General features: G+C 38.6%; 1 protein-coding gene across 1 annotated transcript in view; it reads right to left on the reverse strand.

Moving 5' to 3' along the window:
* The window catches only part of LOC123848833 (protocadherin-23), a 230,840-nt gene that overhangs the window by 34,438 nt on the left and 177,245 nt on the right, over positions 1–19,157 (reverse strand). The window contains exons 10-12 of the mRNA XM_045881726.2: positions 17,617–17,856; positions 5,867–6,001; positions 5,449–5,658 (exon numbers count right to left, since the gene is read on the reverse strand). Coding sequence (XP_045737682.2) covers positions 5,449–5,658; positions 5,867–6,001; positions 17,617–17,856 — 585 coding nt within the window. The remainder of the gene's footprint in view (positions 1–5,448; positions 5,659–5,866; positions 6,002–17,616; positions 17,857–19,157) is intronic.

Below are 19,157 nucleotides of genomic sequence, written 5' to 3' on the forward strand. Positions count from 1 at the left end.
GGGTCAGTCCTGGGACATTAAAGTGTGGTGTGAAAATCATACGCACAGAATGCCCAGAAGCATAGAGGAAGGACACACAGTCCTGTGTTAGGATGGGCAGGAATGCTTATTAGAAAGAGTGACATGAAAACTGGTTCCTAAAGAGGTGGGAGCCTGGCTAAAAGTTTTAGAAAGTGTGTTCTAGGCAGAGGGGAGAGCCTGAGGGAAGTCTTAGGAATATGAGGACTTAAAGGCTACAAGTGTTTCAGTGTAACTAGAACACAGGGTTCCCTGGGGGTTTGCGTGGAGAGGGCAGGGAGAGGGTTGGCAGCCGGGAAGACGTGAATTTAGAAGATAAGCAGGGGGTTAAATCATGAAGTGCCCTGTGTATACTGCTGAAGAGTCTGCCTTAACATCCTTAGGGAGCTCCTGAGGGATTTTAGAGGAGAAAGGGTCATGAATCACATTTCTGCTTTGGGAGGAGGGCTGAGCAGCAATGTCAAAGCTTGGTTAGAATACAGGAAAGTTAGGAGGCTATTACAGTAATCTGCTTGAGCACCAGGGATGTTCTAAATGAAGACATGCATAGAGGAAGTGGACACATCCCAAAGATATTAAGGAGAAAAGTAAGAAGGAAGGGATGAAGGATTCATGATGGGGTTTGGTGAAAGAGTGAAGGGTGTTTAGACCAGTTGTGTTTAAAATGAGGTAAGAGTACCCCTGGGGTTATCTGAAGTTTTCTAAAGAGTATCTGGAAACTGGTAGTTTTAAGGTAATTTCCAGAAGCTCAGTTTACATATTCTTATTCCTAAAGTTGTTCTGCCTGAGAAATCACCTAAAATCATGTGAGTTTGTCTTCTCCACCTTCCTTTTTTTTTTTTTTTTTTAAGATTTTATTTATTTGAGAGACAGAGAGCATGAGAAGGGGGAGGAACAGAGAGAGAAGGAGAAGCAGGCTCCCCACTGAGCAAGGAGCCCGATGCGGGAACTCAGTCCCAGGATCCTAGGATCATGACTTGAGCCGAAGGCAGACGCTTAACCGACTGAGCCACCCAGACGCCCCTCCACATTCCTTAACACTGTTACCTTTAGCATCCTCCCTAGTCTATCTCTTAAGTATGGTGCCTTGGCAGGTGGCTTTGCAGGTCCAGAGTGCTTCTGGAAAGATGTCTGGGTCTCTCAGTGTCTGAGAGCATGGGACTCCTCCCAGCTGTGGGCCTGACCCCGCAGGTGCCCTTGGCTTGGGCAGGGCCCGTGGGACTGAAGGCAGGTAAGGAGCCTGACTTGGCCTTGAATGGGAACCTTCCCCTGCCTGGGAAGTTGTTCAAATATATTTTTTAAAAAGTATGTTTTATTCTATTTGATATTTTTAAAAGGTGATATAGCCATTTATCTTAACATGTCAATATTTATGATACTCCGAGAGATACTAGTTAAACTTCTAATAAAAATTTTTAGTCGATTACTTAAAAATATGTGTGTTGGTAGTACATGGTTTTTCAAGATTCCACTAAGGGTAAGTTGAGCGAGGTTACCGACAGAGACTGTAGGAGAAGCCAGACTGTGATGCGGGACGGTGTGAAGGAGGGGGTGCTGAGTGCAGCTGGGGACACACTGGTAATGCAATGCTGTTGGGCACAACAACGGGGTCTCTGAGGTGAAACAATTTGAAATGGGAGGGAAAGATAAGTGGATGTGCTAGGGTGAAAAAAAAAAGATTATTGAATATCGGGTCTGGCCTTGCCATTTGAGTTGGCTTTTCTCTTCATGTGCTCCATCTATTTTATCACTCTGTAAATTGTTGAAAGCTGATAACAGTGATTCTTGTCCACAGAAATGCAAATTAATTATGTCTAGTGGAATGTCACTGGTTATTGTCCTGCAGCTAGACCTCGTCTGCATTTCAGAATTCCTTATTTCCTCTGTGTGTGTGCGTGCGTGTGCGCGTGCGTGTGTCCTGGAATTCTCCTTGGACCAATTTTTTTTTTTTTAATTTTTAAAAAGATTTTATTTATTTATTTATTTATTTATTTATTTATTTATTTATTTATTTATTTGACAGAGAGAGACACAGCGAGAGAGGGAACACAAGCAGGGGGAGTGGGAGAGGGAGAAGCAGACTTCCTGCAGAGCAGGGAGCCCAATGCGGGGCTCGATCCAAGGACCCTGGGATCATGACCTGAGCCAAAGGCAGGCGCTTAAAGACTGAGCCACCCAGGCGCCCCTCCTTGGACCAATTTTAACATCTTTTTAGTTTGCTCATTAATCAGTGACTTAATAAAATAAATAAAATATCTTCGGCAGTTGTTAATTTTATAATTGTGTGAAAGTCATTATTTTACTTTAAAAAAAATGTCCTTTAATGGGACTTAGATCTCGGATGCAGATAAAGATAGGGAGATATAAGGGTGTCAGCAGTAGCTGAAGATGAGGACTGGATGAAATGACATGGTAAGAGTGTGTCCATGAGCAAAGTAAAAAAAAAAAAGCACAAAACACCCTGGAAACTCCAGTAAGTCAGAGGACCACCCACAGAACAAGGACATTGGGAAGGCTTGTCTAGAAAGGCAGAAGAAGAATCAGGAGAAAGTGACTTTCTGAAGTCAAGGTGGGACCAAGTGTCCAGGGCATGGTGCACAAGGGCACAAAGCAGTACAATTAAATTAAGAAATGACAGGGATCCACTGGATTTAGCAACAAGATCCTAAGTGCCTTTTGCAAGGGCAGTTTCAGTACATATTCCAAAGTAAGGTAAAGACACAGAAACCAGAGTGTACAAATGATTTTTAAGAAGCTTGATTGTGAAGGAAAAGAGACAATGGAGGGATGTATCTGAGGGAAGTCTTTTTTCAAGATGGGAAGGACTGGTAAATATTGATGGGTAAAACCAGCAGAAGGGGAAACTTTGACAGTATGGGAAGAAGAAGCAAATGAGCAAACCCTGATACAGTGAAGGGGGATGGGTGGCACTCTGGGGATTGTTTGTAATCAGTGCTTGACAAGATAAACCCCAGAATTTGAAAGTGAGCATTTAGAAAATCTTATACAGACTTGACAGAATAATTTTATGTCTGCATAATATCATAATAGATTAAAAAAAACCCTGAGGCTTGCATTGTGTATGCCTTTTTGTTTTCTTCCTCACGGTAATTCATATTTATTGTATTTTACAAAAGTTTCAGTGCACAACAGATTGAAAATTAAAAAAAAATTCAAACCCTGGTCCTTAATCACAGATTGTTTGGAAAGTTCTAGAAAACAAGTGGAGTTTACAAAGGAAAGTACCCAATGCAACAGGTAGAAAAGAAGTAAAATTGGGCTTACTTACACAAGTTAGTTTGAAAGGGTATCATTCTTCTGGATGAAAGTATGACAATACACATAAACATTTAAAATATATATGCCCTTGGACATGATAACTCCACTTACATTTATCATAAGGAAATAATTGGGTAAGTGTTCAACTGCAACACTTTTATAATAGTAAGACTGCTATTATACTCAATATCTAAAAGACCATAAAAGGGGATGGATGAATTAAGTGATATTTTACATAAGCAGTAAGAAGAGGCATCACTAGAAATGCTAACATATGTGTATATTTACTGATATGAAAGATTCATATAGTATATTAAAAAATGAGTTTAAGGAGGCCTGGGTGGCTCAGCTGGTTAAGTGGCTGTCTTCGGCTCAGGTCATGATCCCAGGGTCCTGGGATCAAGTCCCATACTGGGCTCCTTGATCAGCAGGGACCCTGCTTCTCCCTTTGCCTGCCACTCCCCCTGCTTGTGCTCACTCTCTCTCTCTGATTAAATAAATAAATAAATAAATAAATAAATAAATAAATAAATAATGAGTTTAAAAAATGAGATAACAAAGTAGCATATATAAATTGTCCAATATATATAAAATTGATGTCTCCATTCACCAAGGTTCATGGAGAAGTGTTTTTCAAAATAATAAATGAGTTACCTCTGCAAGATATAAATTTTTGTGTTACTACTTTTGTTCTTCATAAATATGTACATATTCTATACCAATTATATATCACTTTTATAATCAGGTAAAAAGGCAATAAAGCTATTCTCATTTTGCAGTAAAATGGGTGGCACATAGAAAATGCCATGCGTTCTAGAATTTTTAGCAAATAGAAAGTGATAGCTTTCAGAAGCTAGTCCCAAAACTGTTTTTACAAGATCTAAAAGCACCTTCTCCCCATCAGATGCAGTCTCTGAAGCATTACTCTCTCCTCAACTCCTATCATTCTATGACATATACCAAAAATCACCTTTTCTTTTAGATGAATAAGAAGATGTGGCTCTCTCCATACAAATGCTACCATTATTTTGTCAGAAATTTTTATGCTTCTGATCCAAAGGGAGCCATATCACAAAATTATCTTCTGGGTAGAAGTTCCTACAGACTCTGATCAAGGGTGGGGTATGGTTATAGTTCTTAAGTGTTATACTGGTGTTCAGATCTGGGAACTGTCTATCTCTGTGTCCTCCAGGTTCCATTTAAGAAAAGACTGACAACAACTGCCTTTGGCTCAGGTCATGATCCCCAGGGTCCTGGGATGGAGTCCCTGCATTGGGCTCCCTTCTCTGCGGGAAGCCTTCTTCTCCCTCTGCCACTCCCCCTGCTTGTGTTCCTGCTCTTGCTATTTCTCTCTCTGTCAAATAAATAAATAAAATCTTAAATAAAATAAAATAAAATAAAATAAAAAAGAATGCAGGGTGCCTGAGTGGCTCAGTTGGTTAAGCGTCTATCTTGGGTTCAGGTCATGATCCCAGGGTCCTGGGATGGAGTCCTCCATCAGGCTCCTTGCTCAGCGGGGAGCCGGCTTCTCTCTCTCCCTCTGCCTGCCACTCCCCCTGTTTGTGCTCTCTCTCTCTGTCAAATAAATACATAAAATCTTTAAAAAAAAAAAAAAGAGGGCGCCTGGGTGGGCTCAGTCGTTAAGCGTCTGCCTTCGGCTCAGGTCATGATCCCAGGGTCCTGGGATCGAGCCCCGAATCGGGCTCCCTGCTCAGTGGGAAGCCTGCTTCTCCCTCTCCCATACCCCCTGCTTGTGTTCCCTCTCTCGCTGTGTCTCTCTCTGTCACATAAATAAAATCTTAAAAAAAAAATAAAATAAAATAAAAAAGACTGACAAAAGTCTTGCTGGCTCAAAATAATAAGAATATTAGTGATCATATAAAAGACACAAAAGTAGAAAAAAAGTTATATATTCCATCTACACACCCACTAACATTACCACAAAAAATTCACAATAGTTGCAGAGGGGAGATTTAAGACTTTGGAAGCCAGTGGCTCAGGCTGTCTGTGGAAAGGACACATATGGCACCAAATAGCTTTTACTGAGCATGTATTCTGTAGACCCTGCAATAGACACCAAATACAGAATAATCACCAGTGTGTCAACTCAGTCAGTGTCATGAGGAGAATTTTAGTGGAGAAAATACTTACCAATTACATGATACCTGACAGCTCCATTATTGCCAGAATCCATATCAGAAGCCAAAACAGTGTAGACAACCCCTGGCTCTTGGTTTTCCAGAACCTCAATGTCATGACCGGGGACAATAATCTCTGGTGCGTGATCGTTCTCATCTTCTACAGTACAGAGAATTGTCGTGGTGCCAGATAATGAAGGGACTCCTCCATCTCGCACGAGTACTGATGTGAAATAAAAGATGGCACAGACTGTGGCCATAAATTCATGCCTAAAATATATTGCCCCAACTAGACTGCTGCATCAGACCAAACTAACTGGGTAGCACTGGGTCAATAGCAGTTTACTAAAGACATTCTACAGACATGTAAAATTTCACCACTAACCTCCTGCTGCCTACTTTGGTTTGTACCATAGTCAGGCATCCCTTACCTCGAAGGGTGAAAACTTCCCGAACTTCTCTGTCAAGTATGGTGGTGGTCACTACCTCTCCAGTGTCAGGATTTATCTTGAAGAACCCAGATGAAGCCCCTGGCATGATTTCAAACTGAAACTTGGAATTGATTCCTTAAGAAAAATATAAAGAAAAACTTACTAACTATCCCTTTGGAAACATTTCGTCTGTTTTCCTATGAACATGTTAGGCCAGAGATGAGAAAGGCAAGACGTTTAAACAACCTTCAAATTAAGGTAAAACACACACACACACACACTCACCTCTTCTGGCTGTTCTTGCTAAATAAAAGCCTCATGGGCTGAAATGCTTGATTTTCAAAAGTCTTAGGAGACTTCCCCACAGTGAATGCTTAAGATTTTTTCCCTCCCATAAAAAATTTCTTATGAGTGCGCAACCCTACAATATATTCCTAATTACTCCTTCTAACACCCCTGATTGTGATTTAATGACATAATTGTATGCTTACGGGGCAAAGGACAATTTCTGTAGATCGACTCCCTACTTAAAAGCTTGTGCTCAGTTATGGTATTCTGTTTATTCTCCAGTGCAGGAGGCAAGCACATAGGCTTGCTATATGCATATTTTTGTTTAATTTTCTACTTAGTATTCAGGCTCCTATCTGGAGTGAGAAATGTGGTACCACATTAGCATCCATTTTGAAAACAATGCTTCCCATTTTTTTGTGGTTTCATTTCTTCCCTGAGAAAAGCATCATGTCATTTCCATCATTGATTATGAAGATCATTCATACCATTAACTTAAATGAGCTTATCCCATGCTGTTGTAGCTTATTTGCACTTTATACAAATTCCTTCCAATTATTTTCCTATCTTCTTTTTTAACTGACGAGAATCTACGAATAGACATAGTACTTAGAATATATGATTTTATAATTCAATAGAAAATGAAATACTATTTTTTGGCCTTAACAACAACAAAACTTCAATTACAAATTCCATCTTGCCAGTCTTAAAAATTTTCATTCCACTATTTACTGGATATAATATAGGACTGAGTGCTGGAGGGAATGGAGTATAAGTCTAGTTTTATGTAAGAATAAATATAGATGTCTTCTTATTATGTCCTTGAAAGAGAAAGGATATTTAACATAGTCTGCAGACGTTTTAAGGACCTTAAGAAAAAAAAAAAATCTAATAAGATACAATCAGTATATTTGATATGGTGTGGTCAGAGGTCACCAAAAACTTACTGTTCTATCAGTAGACATTAGGCATATTATTCCATTAGTGATTATTTAATAATTAAAGTGATTACTTTGGTCTCATAATGATCACATACTCTCTTCTATAGCCAAGACAAAAATTCTAAAAATTCCAGGTTAAATTTGTTATTCCTGTTTATCTCTTTGTACATTAGGAAAATAGGAACAATACCATCTTACATCTGTTTTCCTGTTCCTCAAATATTTGGTGAGCAAAATTAGATGTCAAGCACAGAGCTATTTGCCCAAGACACAGCAGTGAATCAAATGGGTATGGCCTCAGCCTTCAGAGAGCTTACACAGAGAACAGCATTTCTGTGGTTTTGGACCCTTTATTTTTAAAATCAACTCACTCATTTATTATATGATTTTATCATACATCACACATTACGTTATATTTTATATATTACATTATGTATTTTAATATTTATTTAAAATATTTAATATTTTAATTCCCAATACCTGTCAAACCTAGAAAATGTTTAAAAATAAACTCAAATCTTTATGTTTTCCCTTCCTCCCATTGCTCCCATTATTCTGTAATGTGCTTTACCATTCTCCTCAATATGTTCCTGACTTTTTCAAAACTTTCAGATTTTATTATTTCCATTATGCTATATAGCTTTTATCCCTGAGATAACAAGCCATTCACTTTCAACCTCCCTAGTATATTAAGAATAAATAAGATTCTTAATTACACCATCGTTTGCATGCATACATTTTTTACATACATTTTCACACTCCAAACTTTACACCCTTCATAACTTAAATTATGTGAAATAACTTTAAAATATTTTACAATGGCTCTTTCAGAATTTAATTAGTGCCTTGCTTCTTCCTCCTCACAACCTGTAATCATCCAGGACAAACATAGCATCATCAGACATGAGAACCAAGAAAATAAAAATAAAATAGAGATTATTTAGTCTAATTTCATCACCTTCCTAAGCACAGTGGAAATTGGGATCTGAAGATATTCAGTGATATGACACACCCAGTGAAGGGGGCATGTGTCTATGGACACATACATATATTGCTCTTAGACCTCAAGACCTACAGCATATGACCTCTTATTTTTCCTTCTTTTGGGCACCCTTCTCAATTCAGTTCTGTCCCTTTCCAGTCCAGCCTCATGAATGATCACTTTTGCAACTGTGCAACTTTCCTCAGTCCTGTGGCTTTGTGCCAAAGATGCCCAGCAAAGCCTCAATCCAGCATCATTCCAACCATCTCTCTGCCCTCCCGGGATATCCAGCAGATAACTGGGGCTGCAGAAAATGTCACAACAGCATAGACTGGCACCACGGAAATGTCATTGTCATCAGGCAGTCTTTCCAGCTTTCCTGTGTCATCTCTCTCCCACTCATGTCTCCCACCCAGCACTTCCTGGCTCATTCTTTTTTTTTTTCTTCATTCCTGGTTTAATGGTCTGCAAAGCATGCGTGATCGAGGTCAGAGATAGGGAGGCCCTGCCAGGCTCTCCCTCTCCACCTCAATAGAAACGACGTGGTGGCCAGGTACCATGGCCAGGCCCAGTACACGGGGTTCCCCCACCAAGAAAGAATCCAATGGCCTGAGGAACTCCTGTGCCGAGCCCTTCCTGGCTCATTCTTATAGATCGCTTTCCTTCCTATTTCCTGGAGAAAATGAAGGCATGGGAAGCATTCTCTCAACTTGTGTCTACATTCAACTCTAACTCCTGGTTTCTGTTTGGGTGGCCAAAGTAATTCTTCAAGTGCTTCCTCTTGGAATTTTCTTATTATTTATAGCCTTTTTTATTAGTTTTTCCCTTAAATTATATTCTTCTCTAGCTATAGGGATCAAATTTTTTTCCTTCTCTTTATAACCAAGTTTCTTCTAAAAATGCTATCCCTTCTTTGCAGCCAGCTTGAAATTGTCATACCTAGCTACTCTTTCTACAGTCACCTCTGTTTACAGAACAGACTGGTCATCTTTGTTTTATCTGATTTGTCTTCTCTGTGGCTTCCAATATTGCTGACTGATGTTTAAAAAGATGGAAAGGAAGGAACAAAGAGAGAGAGAAAAGAGAGGAGAGAAGCGGGGGAGGAATTCATTCTGCCTCCCCCTCAATTCACTGTTTTCAGTTTCTATCCATTTGCAGATAACACCTGTGTGTCTGCATTGAGCTCCAACTATTTGGTTGCTTCATCCATTCATTCATTCATTCATTCATGTGTTCATTCATTCATGTGCTCATTCATGCAATGCACATATATTGAGTGCCAGGCACTGGAAAGATACTCTCGAGTAATAAGTAATTATCTTGGTCCTCAAAGTTCCCCTTCCGTGTGGAGACAATTAAATCGATGAATTATAGACAGTGTGATAGAATACGTGAAATCACTGAGGAAGTGGACCAGGGAAGACTCACTCCAGGTAGATGGTCTGTTCACTGATTACCTTGTTAAATAAACATAGAGAGAGAGTGAGAGCAGGTGCCAAGGTACAATGCCAGGTGCTAAGAATGTAACTGTTAGCAGGAAGACAAATTCTCTACCCTCATGGTGCTTGCGGTATAGCGCTGCACACGGAGAAGTAAGCAGGCCATTATGATTCCATATAAGATATCACTGGGAAACTATGGTTGCCTTCTGTATAAGCTGAGACTCTAAAGATGAATAGGACTTACAAGCACGAAAGAAGAAGGAAGGTTTGAATGCATTAGAAGTAAAATCCAGGGGCACCTGGGTGGCTCAGTCAGTTAAGCGTCTGGCCTTCAGCTCAGGTCATGATCCCAGGGTCCTGGGATCGAGTCCCACATCGGGCTCTCTGCTCAGTGGGGAGTCTGCTTCTCCCCCTGCCTGTTGTGCTTTCTCTCCCTCTCTCTGTCAAGTAAACAAATAAAATCAAGCTCCGCAAGGCCCGGCCCTTTTTTTTAGGCTCAGATAAACTTGACCTCCTCCATTTTCCAGTGTTTGGGGTGGTAGCTGTTCCTACGGTGATTTTTCCTGGGTTACTTCTGGATTCCTTTTTGCTTACTCAGCTTTCCAACACCTGTATTATAATCTCTGATTTTCCTGACCACACCTGACTGATGGAGTATTTAGCAGCAGGAGTGGGTCTCAGGCATCAGAGATTCTGGGTTTGGTTATGTCTTGGCCTTGCATGCTGTGCTGAGTTCTCTGACCATGGGAAATGGAATACCAGTAATTGATGACTGGCAGTAATACTATAATCGATTAAGTTATCACCTGTGTTTGATTGTGAGGGAGTCATCATCAAAGGACTCAAGTTCCATAGAGGACCAAATGACTCTGGCCGTAGGGGAGTAAAAGGGATTGTGATGAGTGATGGCTGCTTCTGGATATACTAGGAACTTGCAGAAAGAAAACTACAAGCTGAAGCTGAAGCTTGCAGGTCAGTCATAGTTAAAAACCAGAAAGTTTCTATATGAGCCTGAAAATTAATCTTCCTGAAGATCAGACCCAAGCCTAGTGACAGATACAACAGGTAACTTCTAGCAAGGAGATGTTTATTCACATAAAGACCCATAACTAGAGTCATCCCAACATTTTGCAGGCAGCTATGTGCAAATCTGACTCTCCTTCTAAAGAATGGCAGGATTTTTCTAAGTTATATTGGAATAAACCTAGGGAATCTGTGTGGAAGCCATTTCTAAGAATGTGAGACCCAGGGAAATAAAATAGAACTTTGGTTTAGGCTGGAATTACTGGTGTCATGTGCCTAGCAGTGATTCTGAATTGAATGTGTTAGCTCATAGCTATGTCTCTCAACGGTTTCTTTGATGGGCTCATTTAATAGTGGCCTATCCTCACTGAGGTTGAGATGCCAGATCTCTTGTATACTGTACAGGAAGAATCCAAAAGTTTGAAGAGCCAGAAATGCTAGGACAAGTTTACCTCATGTATGACATGCCCACCACCCTACTCCCATGACAGTTCCCAAGAGTTCAGAGGAATCTCTTTATAAAGATCCTGGGGAAGACATTGGTTAGAGGTACCCCAGCATTTTTTAAAAGTCCTCTGCTAGCTGGGCCCTGGAGGCTGTGAATGATGGGGCCACTGGTCCTGGAAATCACCCTTTGAGATCAAACACTCTATACCAACTTCATGTTATTTGCTTTTACCCAGCAGAAACAACAGAGTACATCTTTAGGTAAACTCTTCTACTATTGGCCATCACTGATCTGGCAGAGATTTTGTTCATCTTGGCATCCAATAGAGCATCATATTGATCACTATTTTGATGACATCAAAATTGGATCTAATGTGCAGAAAGCAGCAAGTAACTTAGATGTCTTCATTAGATATATGTAGTAGACCAGCTGTTGGCAAATTACAGCTCACTGACCAAATCCAGCATGCCCCCACTTGTGCAAAATTTTACTGAAACACACCCACACTCATTTCTTTATGTATTATCTATTGCTACTGTCTTGGTACAAAGTCAGAATTGAGTAACAGAAATTATATGGGCTGCAAAGCCTGTAATATTCACTATCTTGCCATTTACAGAGAAACATTTGCAGAGCTGGGGTCCAGGGTGGGAGAGTGATAGCAGTTGAGGATAGAGAGGAAAGCTAGAGTCACTTCATAAAGTGCCTGGCTGTTAAGCAAAAGAAAATAAAACTTCATCCTCAAAACCATGAGGAAGTAATAAAGAATTCTGACCATGGGAGTGTTATTTTCCAGATTTATTTTTTAGGAAGATCATTTTTCATGAATTCCTCAACTGTACAATGCTCACACAACTCAGAAAGTTCTAAGGCAAAAACAGGATCATGCCTGACTGATTGAATGAAGGAATAAATAAATGAATGAATTCTGAAGAGTGAAGGCAACTTGAAGCGGCTCCAGTTTCTCAGATCACAGAATCAAAAATATTTACTGAGCTCCTACATCTTAGCTTGCACTGACTTAGGGACCTGGGATACCAGTGAATAAAACATGTCCTGAGTCCCTAAGAAGTTCACCATCTAAAGGGCAGGCCGACAGGTGAACAATGAAATAATTACAATACCCTGTATTAAATGAAGTAAGACTAAACCAAGGTTAATAGTGACTGGCTCTGGGTGAGTGAAATTGTAAGTGGTTCTTCTTTATATTTTCATGCTGACTGTTTCATTAATTCTAAGACACATTTCTCCCCACATTTTAACATTTCTGAAGCTAGATGCATTTGACAGTTGCTAGTGTTTTAGAGCCAATGAAACAGATAGAATAGCATCATGGCAGTGTTTCTCCCTTGCTTCAAGTGTAGGCTATTGTGCACAGTTGTGACCCAGCACAGGACGTTTTCCAGGAAATCAGATCTGGGGTGAATTCAAAATAAACCCAGATAGAGAACACAACTGACCCTTGAACAACGTGATTTGAACTGTACGAGTCCACTTAACACGTGGATTCTTTTCAGTAGATATGGTACAGCACCGTAAATGTATTTTCTCTTCCTTCTGATTTTCTTAAAACCATTTTCTTTTCTCTAGCTTACTTTATTGTAAGAATACAGTATAGAGGGGCACCTGGGTGGCACAGTCAGTTAAGCGTCTGACTCTTGATTTTCGCTCAGGTCATGATCTCGGGGGTGGTGAAATCAAGACCTCCTGCCCCCCACCTTCTGCACCCAGTGCTCAGTGGAGAGTCTGCTTGAGATTCTCTTCCTCTCCCCCTCCCCCACTCATTCTCTCTCTCTGTATCTAAAAAAAAAAGAGAGAGAGAATACAATATGTAATACATATAACATACAAAATATGGGTTCATTGACTATGTTATCCCTAAGTCTTCTGGCCAACTGTAGGCTATCAGTGGTTCAGTTTTGGGGGAGTCAAAAGTTAAACATGGATTTTTGACTGTGGGAGGGGCAGTCGGCACCCCCGAACCTCAGATTGGTCAACTGTACATTTTTTTATGGAATAGACAATAAGATCTCATTATAGAATTTGACATTTTTTGCAGGGCAATGTGCTGTTAAATTATTTTGTATTCACCACTATTGAGCAAATACATCAGCAGGGAGTGAGTCATCTTCCCTGGCGGGGTGCCCTTTCTCTGGGGACTGGCGGAGGTACACCCTGGGGATAAATCTTTTCTCACTGACAATAGAACTCTTGGTGGTGGTACCAAAAGCTGTAGCAGTTTTAATATCTTAGTTAAAACCTGGTAGTTGTTTTTCCCTTTTAATACATGAAAAAACTCCTGTTGGAACTAGCGTGAGTCATACATCATAAACCAGCAGTGTTCGCAGTCCCATGGGTTTTGAATGCCAAACAACACTGTAGGCTTACGATTTTAAAAACTGTACTGTAGAATGCTAGAAAATATATGTTCAGCTTTCTAATATTAAGTAATGCTATAGTATTTTTTAAAAATACATAACTATAAAGTAAACCATTTGCAAATTCCAGTGTGATGCCAGTTATGTTAAAAATCTTGATGTGACATTTAATTCTTACGCATAATTCTTTTCATTGTTTTAACCCAACAAGCAAATATAAAAAACAAAACAACAACAACAAAAGATTGAGGGAAAATGTATTCAAAAGCACTTGCTTAATTGATCTGGCCTCATTAAAAACACTGAGATTAACAGTAAACCCAAATTGTCTCCACAACATGCATGAGTGCATGAGACTCTTGAAGATGCTGATGTGTATTTCAAACATCCATAAATGCAAAGCCAGCAAAACAATAATTTTGCATCTAAACTCTCCATCAGGCAAACCATAATCTCTAGAATATTGAACTCTTCAATTCAACTTAACTAACAGGGTGCAGACTGGTCATTCTAAAAGAAAATAACACTGACGCTAGGGGCACCTTGCCAGTAAAAATCGGGATGCATATTTACGGTAATCCTCTTTAGTTGATACATGCAAATATTTGAGAGAAATGCTTTTCTCTCTCTTCAGACATTAAAATGAGAGATTCCTTAGGAGTGTCTATTACCAAAAATAAAATTAATAAGATAAAGTAAGGTCAAGGGGAGGAAGCATTTTACAAATTTTAATAATTGTTAATGAGTAACTATTGCACTGATCCACATCAGTGGTAGGTTCAGCATGTTTGTGAACTTTGAGAAGTAGTTTCTGTGTTGCCCAGAGCCTTATGTTGCTCAGTTTACACCAGAGAGTGCTCTAAGAGAACTTTATTGAACTACTGTGAAACACAAAGCTGATGTATATTCTCCATTGTTTCTATCACCCTTAAAAGTATCCTGCCTGAGATGTGCTAAATAAATTCTGTAAGTACAAGTTGGGAGGAGCAATTGTTACCACACTCCAGTCATGTGTCTTTGAGCATGGTAAGAAAAATTTTGTGACCATACTGCCCCATTCTGGTCAAAAGAAAGAAAATTAGGTTAGTCTTTGAAAAGAAAATTTTTGTAGCATCATATACAAATTTATGTAAAATGCATTTCATTAGAAGATGATGTTTTCCAAAAGGGCAAAGCATCTAAAATGGCATATAGTGTAGTATAAAAGCTCAAGGAAATCTATCTATTACCCCTTAGATGAACAATTTAGGAAGAAAATCCTACTGTTAATACTATTATTTCCATGGGCACATCTATTACAATTCTTGTAAAGAAAAATTATACTGATTATGTAATGCTACCTCTATATACGAATGTGAATTTTAAAAGATTGGCTTATTCATGGATTGGAAGAATTAATATTGTTAATATGTCTATACTATCCAAAGCAATCCACAGATTCAATGCTATCCCTATCAAAACTCCAATGGAATATTTCATAGAACTAGAACAAATAACTCTAAAATTTGTATGGAATCACAAAAGATCCCAAATAGCTAAAGCAATCTTGAGAAAGAACAAAGCTGGAGGTATCATGGCCCCTGATTTCAAACTACACTACAAAGCTATAGTTATCAAAACAGTATGGTACCAGGATAAAAACACACACACAGATCAATGGAACAGAATGGAGAGCCCAGAAATAAACCCACACATATATGGACAATTAATTTATGAAAAAGAAGCTAAGAACATACAGTGGAGAAAGAACAGTTTCTTCACTAAATGGTGTTGAGAAAACTGGTCAGTTGCATGCAAAAGAATGCAACTGAACCACTATCTTACACCATACACAAAAATTAACTCAAAATGAATTAAACACTTGAATGTAAAACCTGAAACCATAACATTCCTAGAAGAAAACACAGGCGGTAAGCTTTGTGACATTGGCCCTAGGGATGTTTTTGTGAATCAGACTCCAAAGTCAAGGGAAACAAAAGCAAAAATAAACAAATGGGAATATATCAAATTAAAAAGCTTCTGCATATCAAAGGAAACCATCATTTAAAAAAACCTGCCTGAATAGGAGAAGATATTTGTAAATTATGCATTTGATAGAGGTTAATGTCAAAGATATATAAAGAACTCATACAGGGATGACTTGGTGGCACAGTCTGTTAAGTGTCTGACTCTTGGTTTTGGCTCAGGTCAAGATCTCAGGGTCATGAGATCGAGCCCCGTGTCGGGCTCCCCACTCAGTGGGGAGTCTGCTCGTGATTCTCTCTCTCTCTCTCTTCCTCTACCCCGCCCCCGCTTGTGCTCTCTCTCTCTCTCTCTCTCTAAAATAAATAAATCTTTAAAGAAAACATCATATAACTCAATAACAAAAAACAAACAACCTGATTTTAAAAAAGGCAGAGGATCTGAATAAACATTTTTCCAAAGAAAACATACAGATGCCAACAGTCACATGAAAAGATGTTCAACATCACTAATTATTAGGGAAATGCAAACCCGAACCACAATGATATGTCACCTCACATTCATTAGAATGGCTATTATCAAAAAGACAAAAAATAACAAGTGTTGGAGAGGATGTGGAGAGAAGAAAACCCTCGTGCACTGTTGGTGGGAATGCAAACTGGTGCAGCCACTGTGGAAAACTGTATGGAGGTTCCTCAAAAAATTAAAAACAGGACTACCAGATGACCTAGCCATTCCACTACTGGGTATTTATCCAAAGATGATGAAAATATTAATTTAAAAAGACATATGTACCCCTATGTTCACCGCAGCATTATTTACAATAACCAAGATATGTACACAACCTATATGTCTATCAATGGATGAATGGACAAAGATGTAGAATGTGAAATGGAATGTTACTCAGCCATAAAAAAAGAATGAAATCTTGCCATTTGCAACAACATGGATGGACCTTGAGGATACTATACTAAGTGAAGTAAGCCAGAAGGAGAAAGACAGATACCATTTGACTTAGTCATACGTGGAATCTGAAAACAAAACAAAACAAACCAACAAAAACAAAACAAAGATAAACTCACAGATACAGAGAATAGGGAGCAGGGGTATGTGTGAAAGAGGAAAACAAGATCAACTGTAGAGTGACAGATGATAACTAGATTTTGGGGGTAAACACTTTGTAGGGTATACTGACGTCAGATTATAATGTACACCTGAAACTCATACAATAAAAAGAATATATATACATGAGGTAAAAAAAAAAACTGGATTAAACTATTTGTATTAACTCAGATGGGGAAATGGGCATATGCTCTCAATGGCAAATACTTCACCATAATTTTCAGAGTTATTTTGTTTAAAATATAAACAATATTATTAAAGTTACCGGACCTTAAATACCAAAAAAGTCATAGTGATATTGAAAAGGAACTCTAAGACATTTACAAATTCCCAGCTATAATAACTATTCACTTCAAAGTTATTTGTCTGGACACAGTGGCTGACATTAATAAGAGTAATAATAGTAATGACAGAAATTGACCTTTATTGACCACTGATTCTGCCAGTCTTATGAGAACTCATTCATTCTCATAACATAACTAGAACTTAGGCCCTATCATTATCCCCATTTTCCAGATAAGCAAACAGAGGAAGAGAGAGAATTAGCTACTTGTTCAAAGTTACACACTGAAGTAAAGGATAGTTCTAGGATTCACACCCAGCATCCTCTCTCTTCCATTATACTATATAGAGAGGAAATACAGATCCACTTATCGTTTTGTATGTGGTGTATCTAACCATTACACTCTGAAAAAAATGTGATACTTTGTCTATACTGCAGTTTATTATCAAGATCAAATAAAAAATTATGTTAATTAGATATATATCACTCTACCGTAAATAATAATATAAATCAATAGAAACAAATGCCATATAAAAGCACACATTATCGGGGGGTGCCTAGGTGGCTCAGTTGTTTGGTTGAGGCATTGGGCTCCTTGCTCAGTGGGGAATCTGCTTGAGATTCTCTCCCTCTACCTCTGCCCCTTCCCCCGATGGCACACACTCTCTCTCTGTCTCTGAAATAAACAAATAGATCTTTTTTTAAAAAAAGCACACATTACCTTTACATGTGTATATGTTTTTATGTGAATGCTAATTGCAGAGGTATTAGAAGTTTGAAATAACTAGCAATTGTCTTCATTTTCTGGGCCATAACTAGTTTCAAGTATGTGAATTTTTGTTTTTAGCATTAATTACCAAGTTTCCATATTTTTAAATTACCCGAATCTTTGTCCATAGCTTCAACCCTTGTGACAAACTGCCCTGGATTTTGGTTTTCTTTAACTGAAGCTTCATACAGGTCCTGCTGAAACACGGGTGCCTCATCATTTACGTCAAGAACAGTAATCGTCAAAGTCTGGGATGAAGAAAGTGCTGGTATGCCGTCATCCAGTGCCAGAAGGGTCAGAATGTGCTGAGCTTTTATTTCATAGTCCAAAGGACAGGTGGTTGTTAGTAAGCCTGATTTGAAAGAGGAGAAGAGCAATAAAGAATAAACATTTTCTAGAGAAGTCATGCTCACTCTACCTTTGTCTAACTTACCTAACTTGCTAAAGATCCAGAAGCTTTCTTGCTAAAGAATAAATCTTATTACATCAATGTGAAGTTTATATATTATCAAGAATAAAAAGATAACTTTTTAGTCAAAAGAGTCATTCTGGTTTAAACTATAAGGATGAATTTGAATTCAGAAATAATCTATCATATACCTTTATCTATGGAGATGATTACACCAAAATTATTTTTCTACTTTCATTAAAAAAAAAAATTTAGGTTAGGGGCACCTGGCTGGCTCAGTCAGTAGAGCATGCAACTCTTGATCTTGGGGTCCTGAGCTCAAGCCCCACGCTGGGCATGGAGCCTACTTAAAAAACAAAACAAAAACAAACAAACAAAAAATCTAGGTTGTAACAGTAAATGCTTCCATGTCAAATGACACTTCATGTCATTTACCAAAAGGTGAGTATAGCTACATTCCTTAAGATAAAAAGTTATAATCTCTTTATACTATCTCAGTAACTATCTTTTTTTCCTAACAAAAAATAGGAAGACTCTATAACTCAGGAAATAAACTTCACAAATAGAACATGTCTCCATCCTACTGCCATTTAAGCATATAACTCATCTAAACAAAGTGTTATAAAGTCTTACACACAGATAGCTGTCACATGATTCCAATCATCACATTCCTTCTTTGAGGATTGCTGTTTGCTTCTCTAACACACGCTCATCCTATGAGAACTTACCTTCAAATAATTAAAGAAGCTTACTGATTCAGATTTTGTAAGGTAGTTTTTCAATCATTACTTATCCCTCTGTATTTCAGAGCCAAAGCCATTGCAAAACTCACTGTGTCTTCTTCATAAGAAATGTGAGCTTCGTGAAGAAAAATAGCCTGTCTCCTCTGAATGCATTCAGCAATGATCATTTATGTCTTTGAAAAATATCTCAACTGAAACAGCCAGGACCATTGTTTAAGAGTCACGATACCTATATTACTGAGGCACGATTCTAATTTTATCCATCCTCTTTGACGATCTGAAATAGACCTTCCTTAGCCATGTTGGAAAACATTTTAAGTATTGTTGAAACAGGTCCTTGGAGACCCCAGCTCTCACAGAAATCAGCAGCTGGGTCTGGACTATCTCTCTGTCAGCTGGGCTTTTAGGTGGTGGTCATGCATGCCTCAGAATGGAACCATATGTACAGGATTTAATAAATATTTTGATGAAATTTTCCAACAGTATGTAGCCGGCCTATAA

The sequence above is a fragment of the Mirounga angustirostris genome, unplaced genomic scaffold, assembly GCF_029215605.1.
Source record: "Mirounga angustirostris isolate CCGP_5_RB_7025 unplaced genomic scaffold, mMirAng1.0.hap1 SCAF_2, whole genome shotgun sequence".
Classification (NCBI taxonomy): domain Eukaryota; kingdom Metazoa; phylum Chordata; class Mammalia; order Carnivora; family Phocidae; genus Mirounga; species Mirounga angustirostris.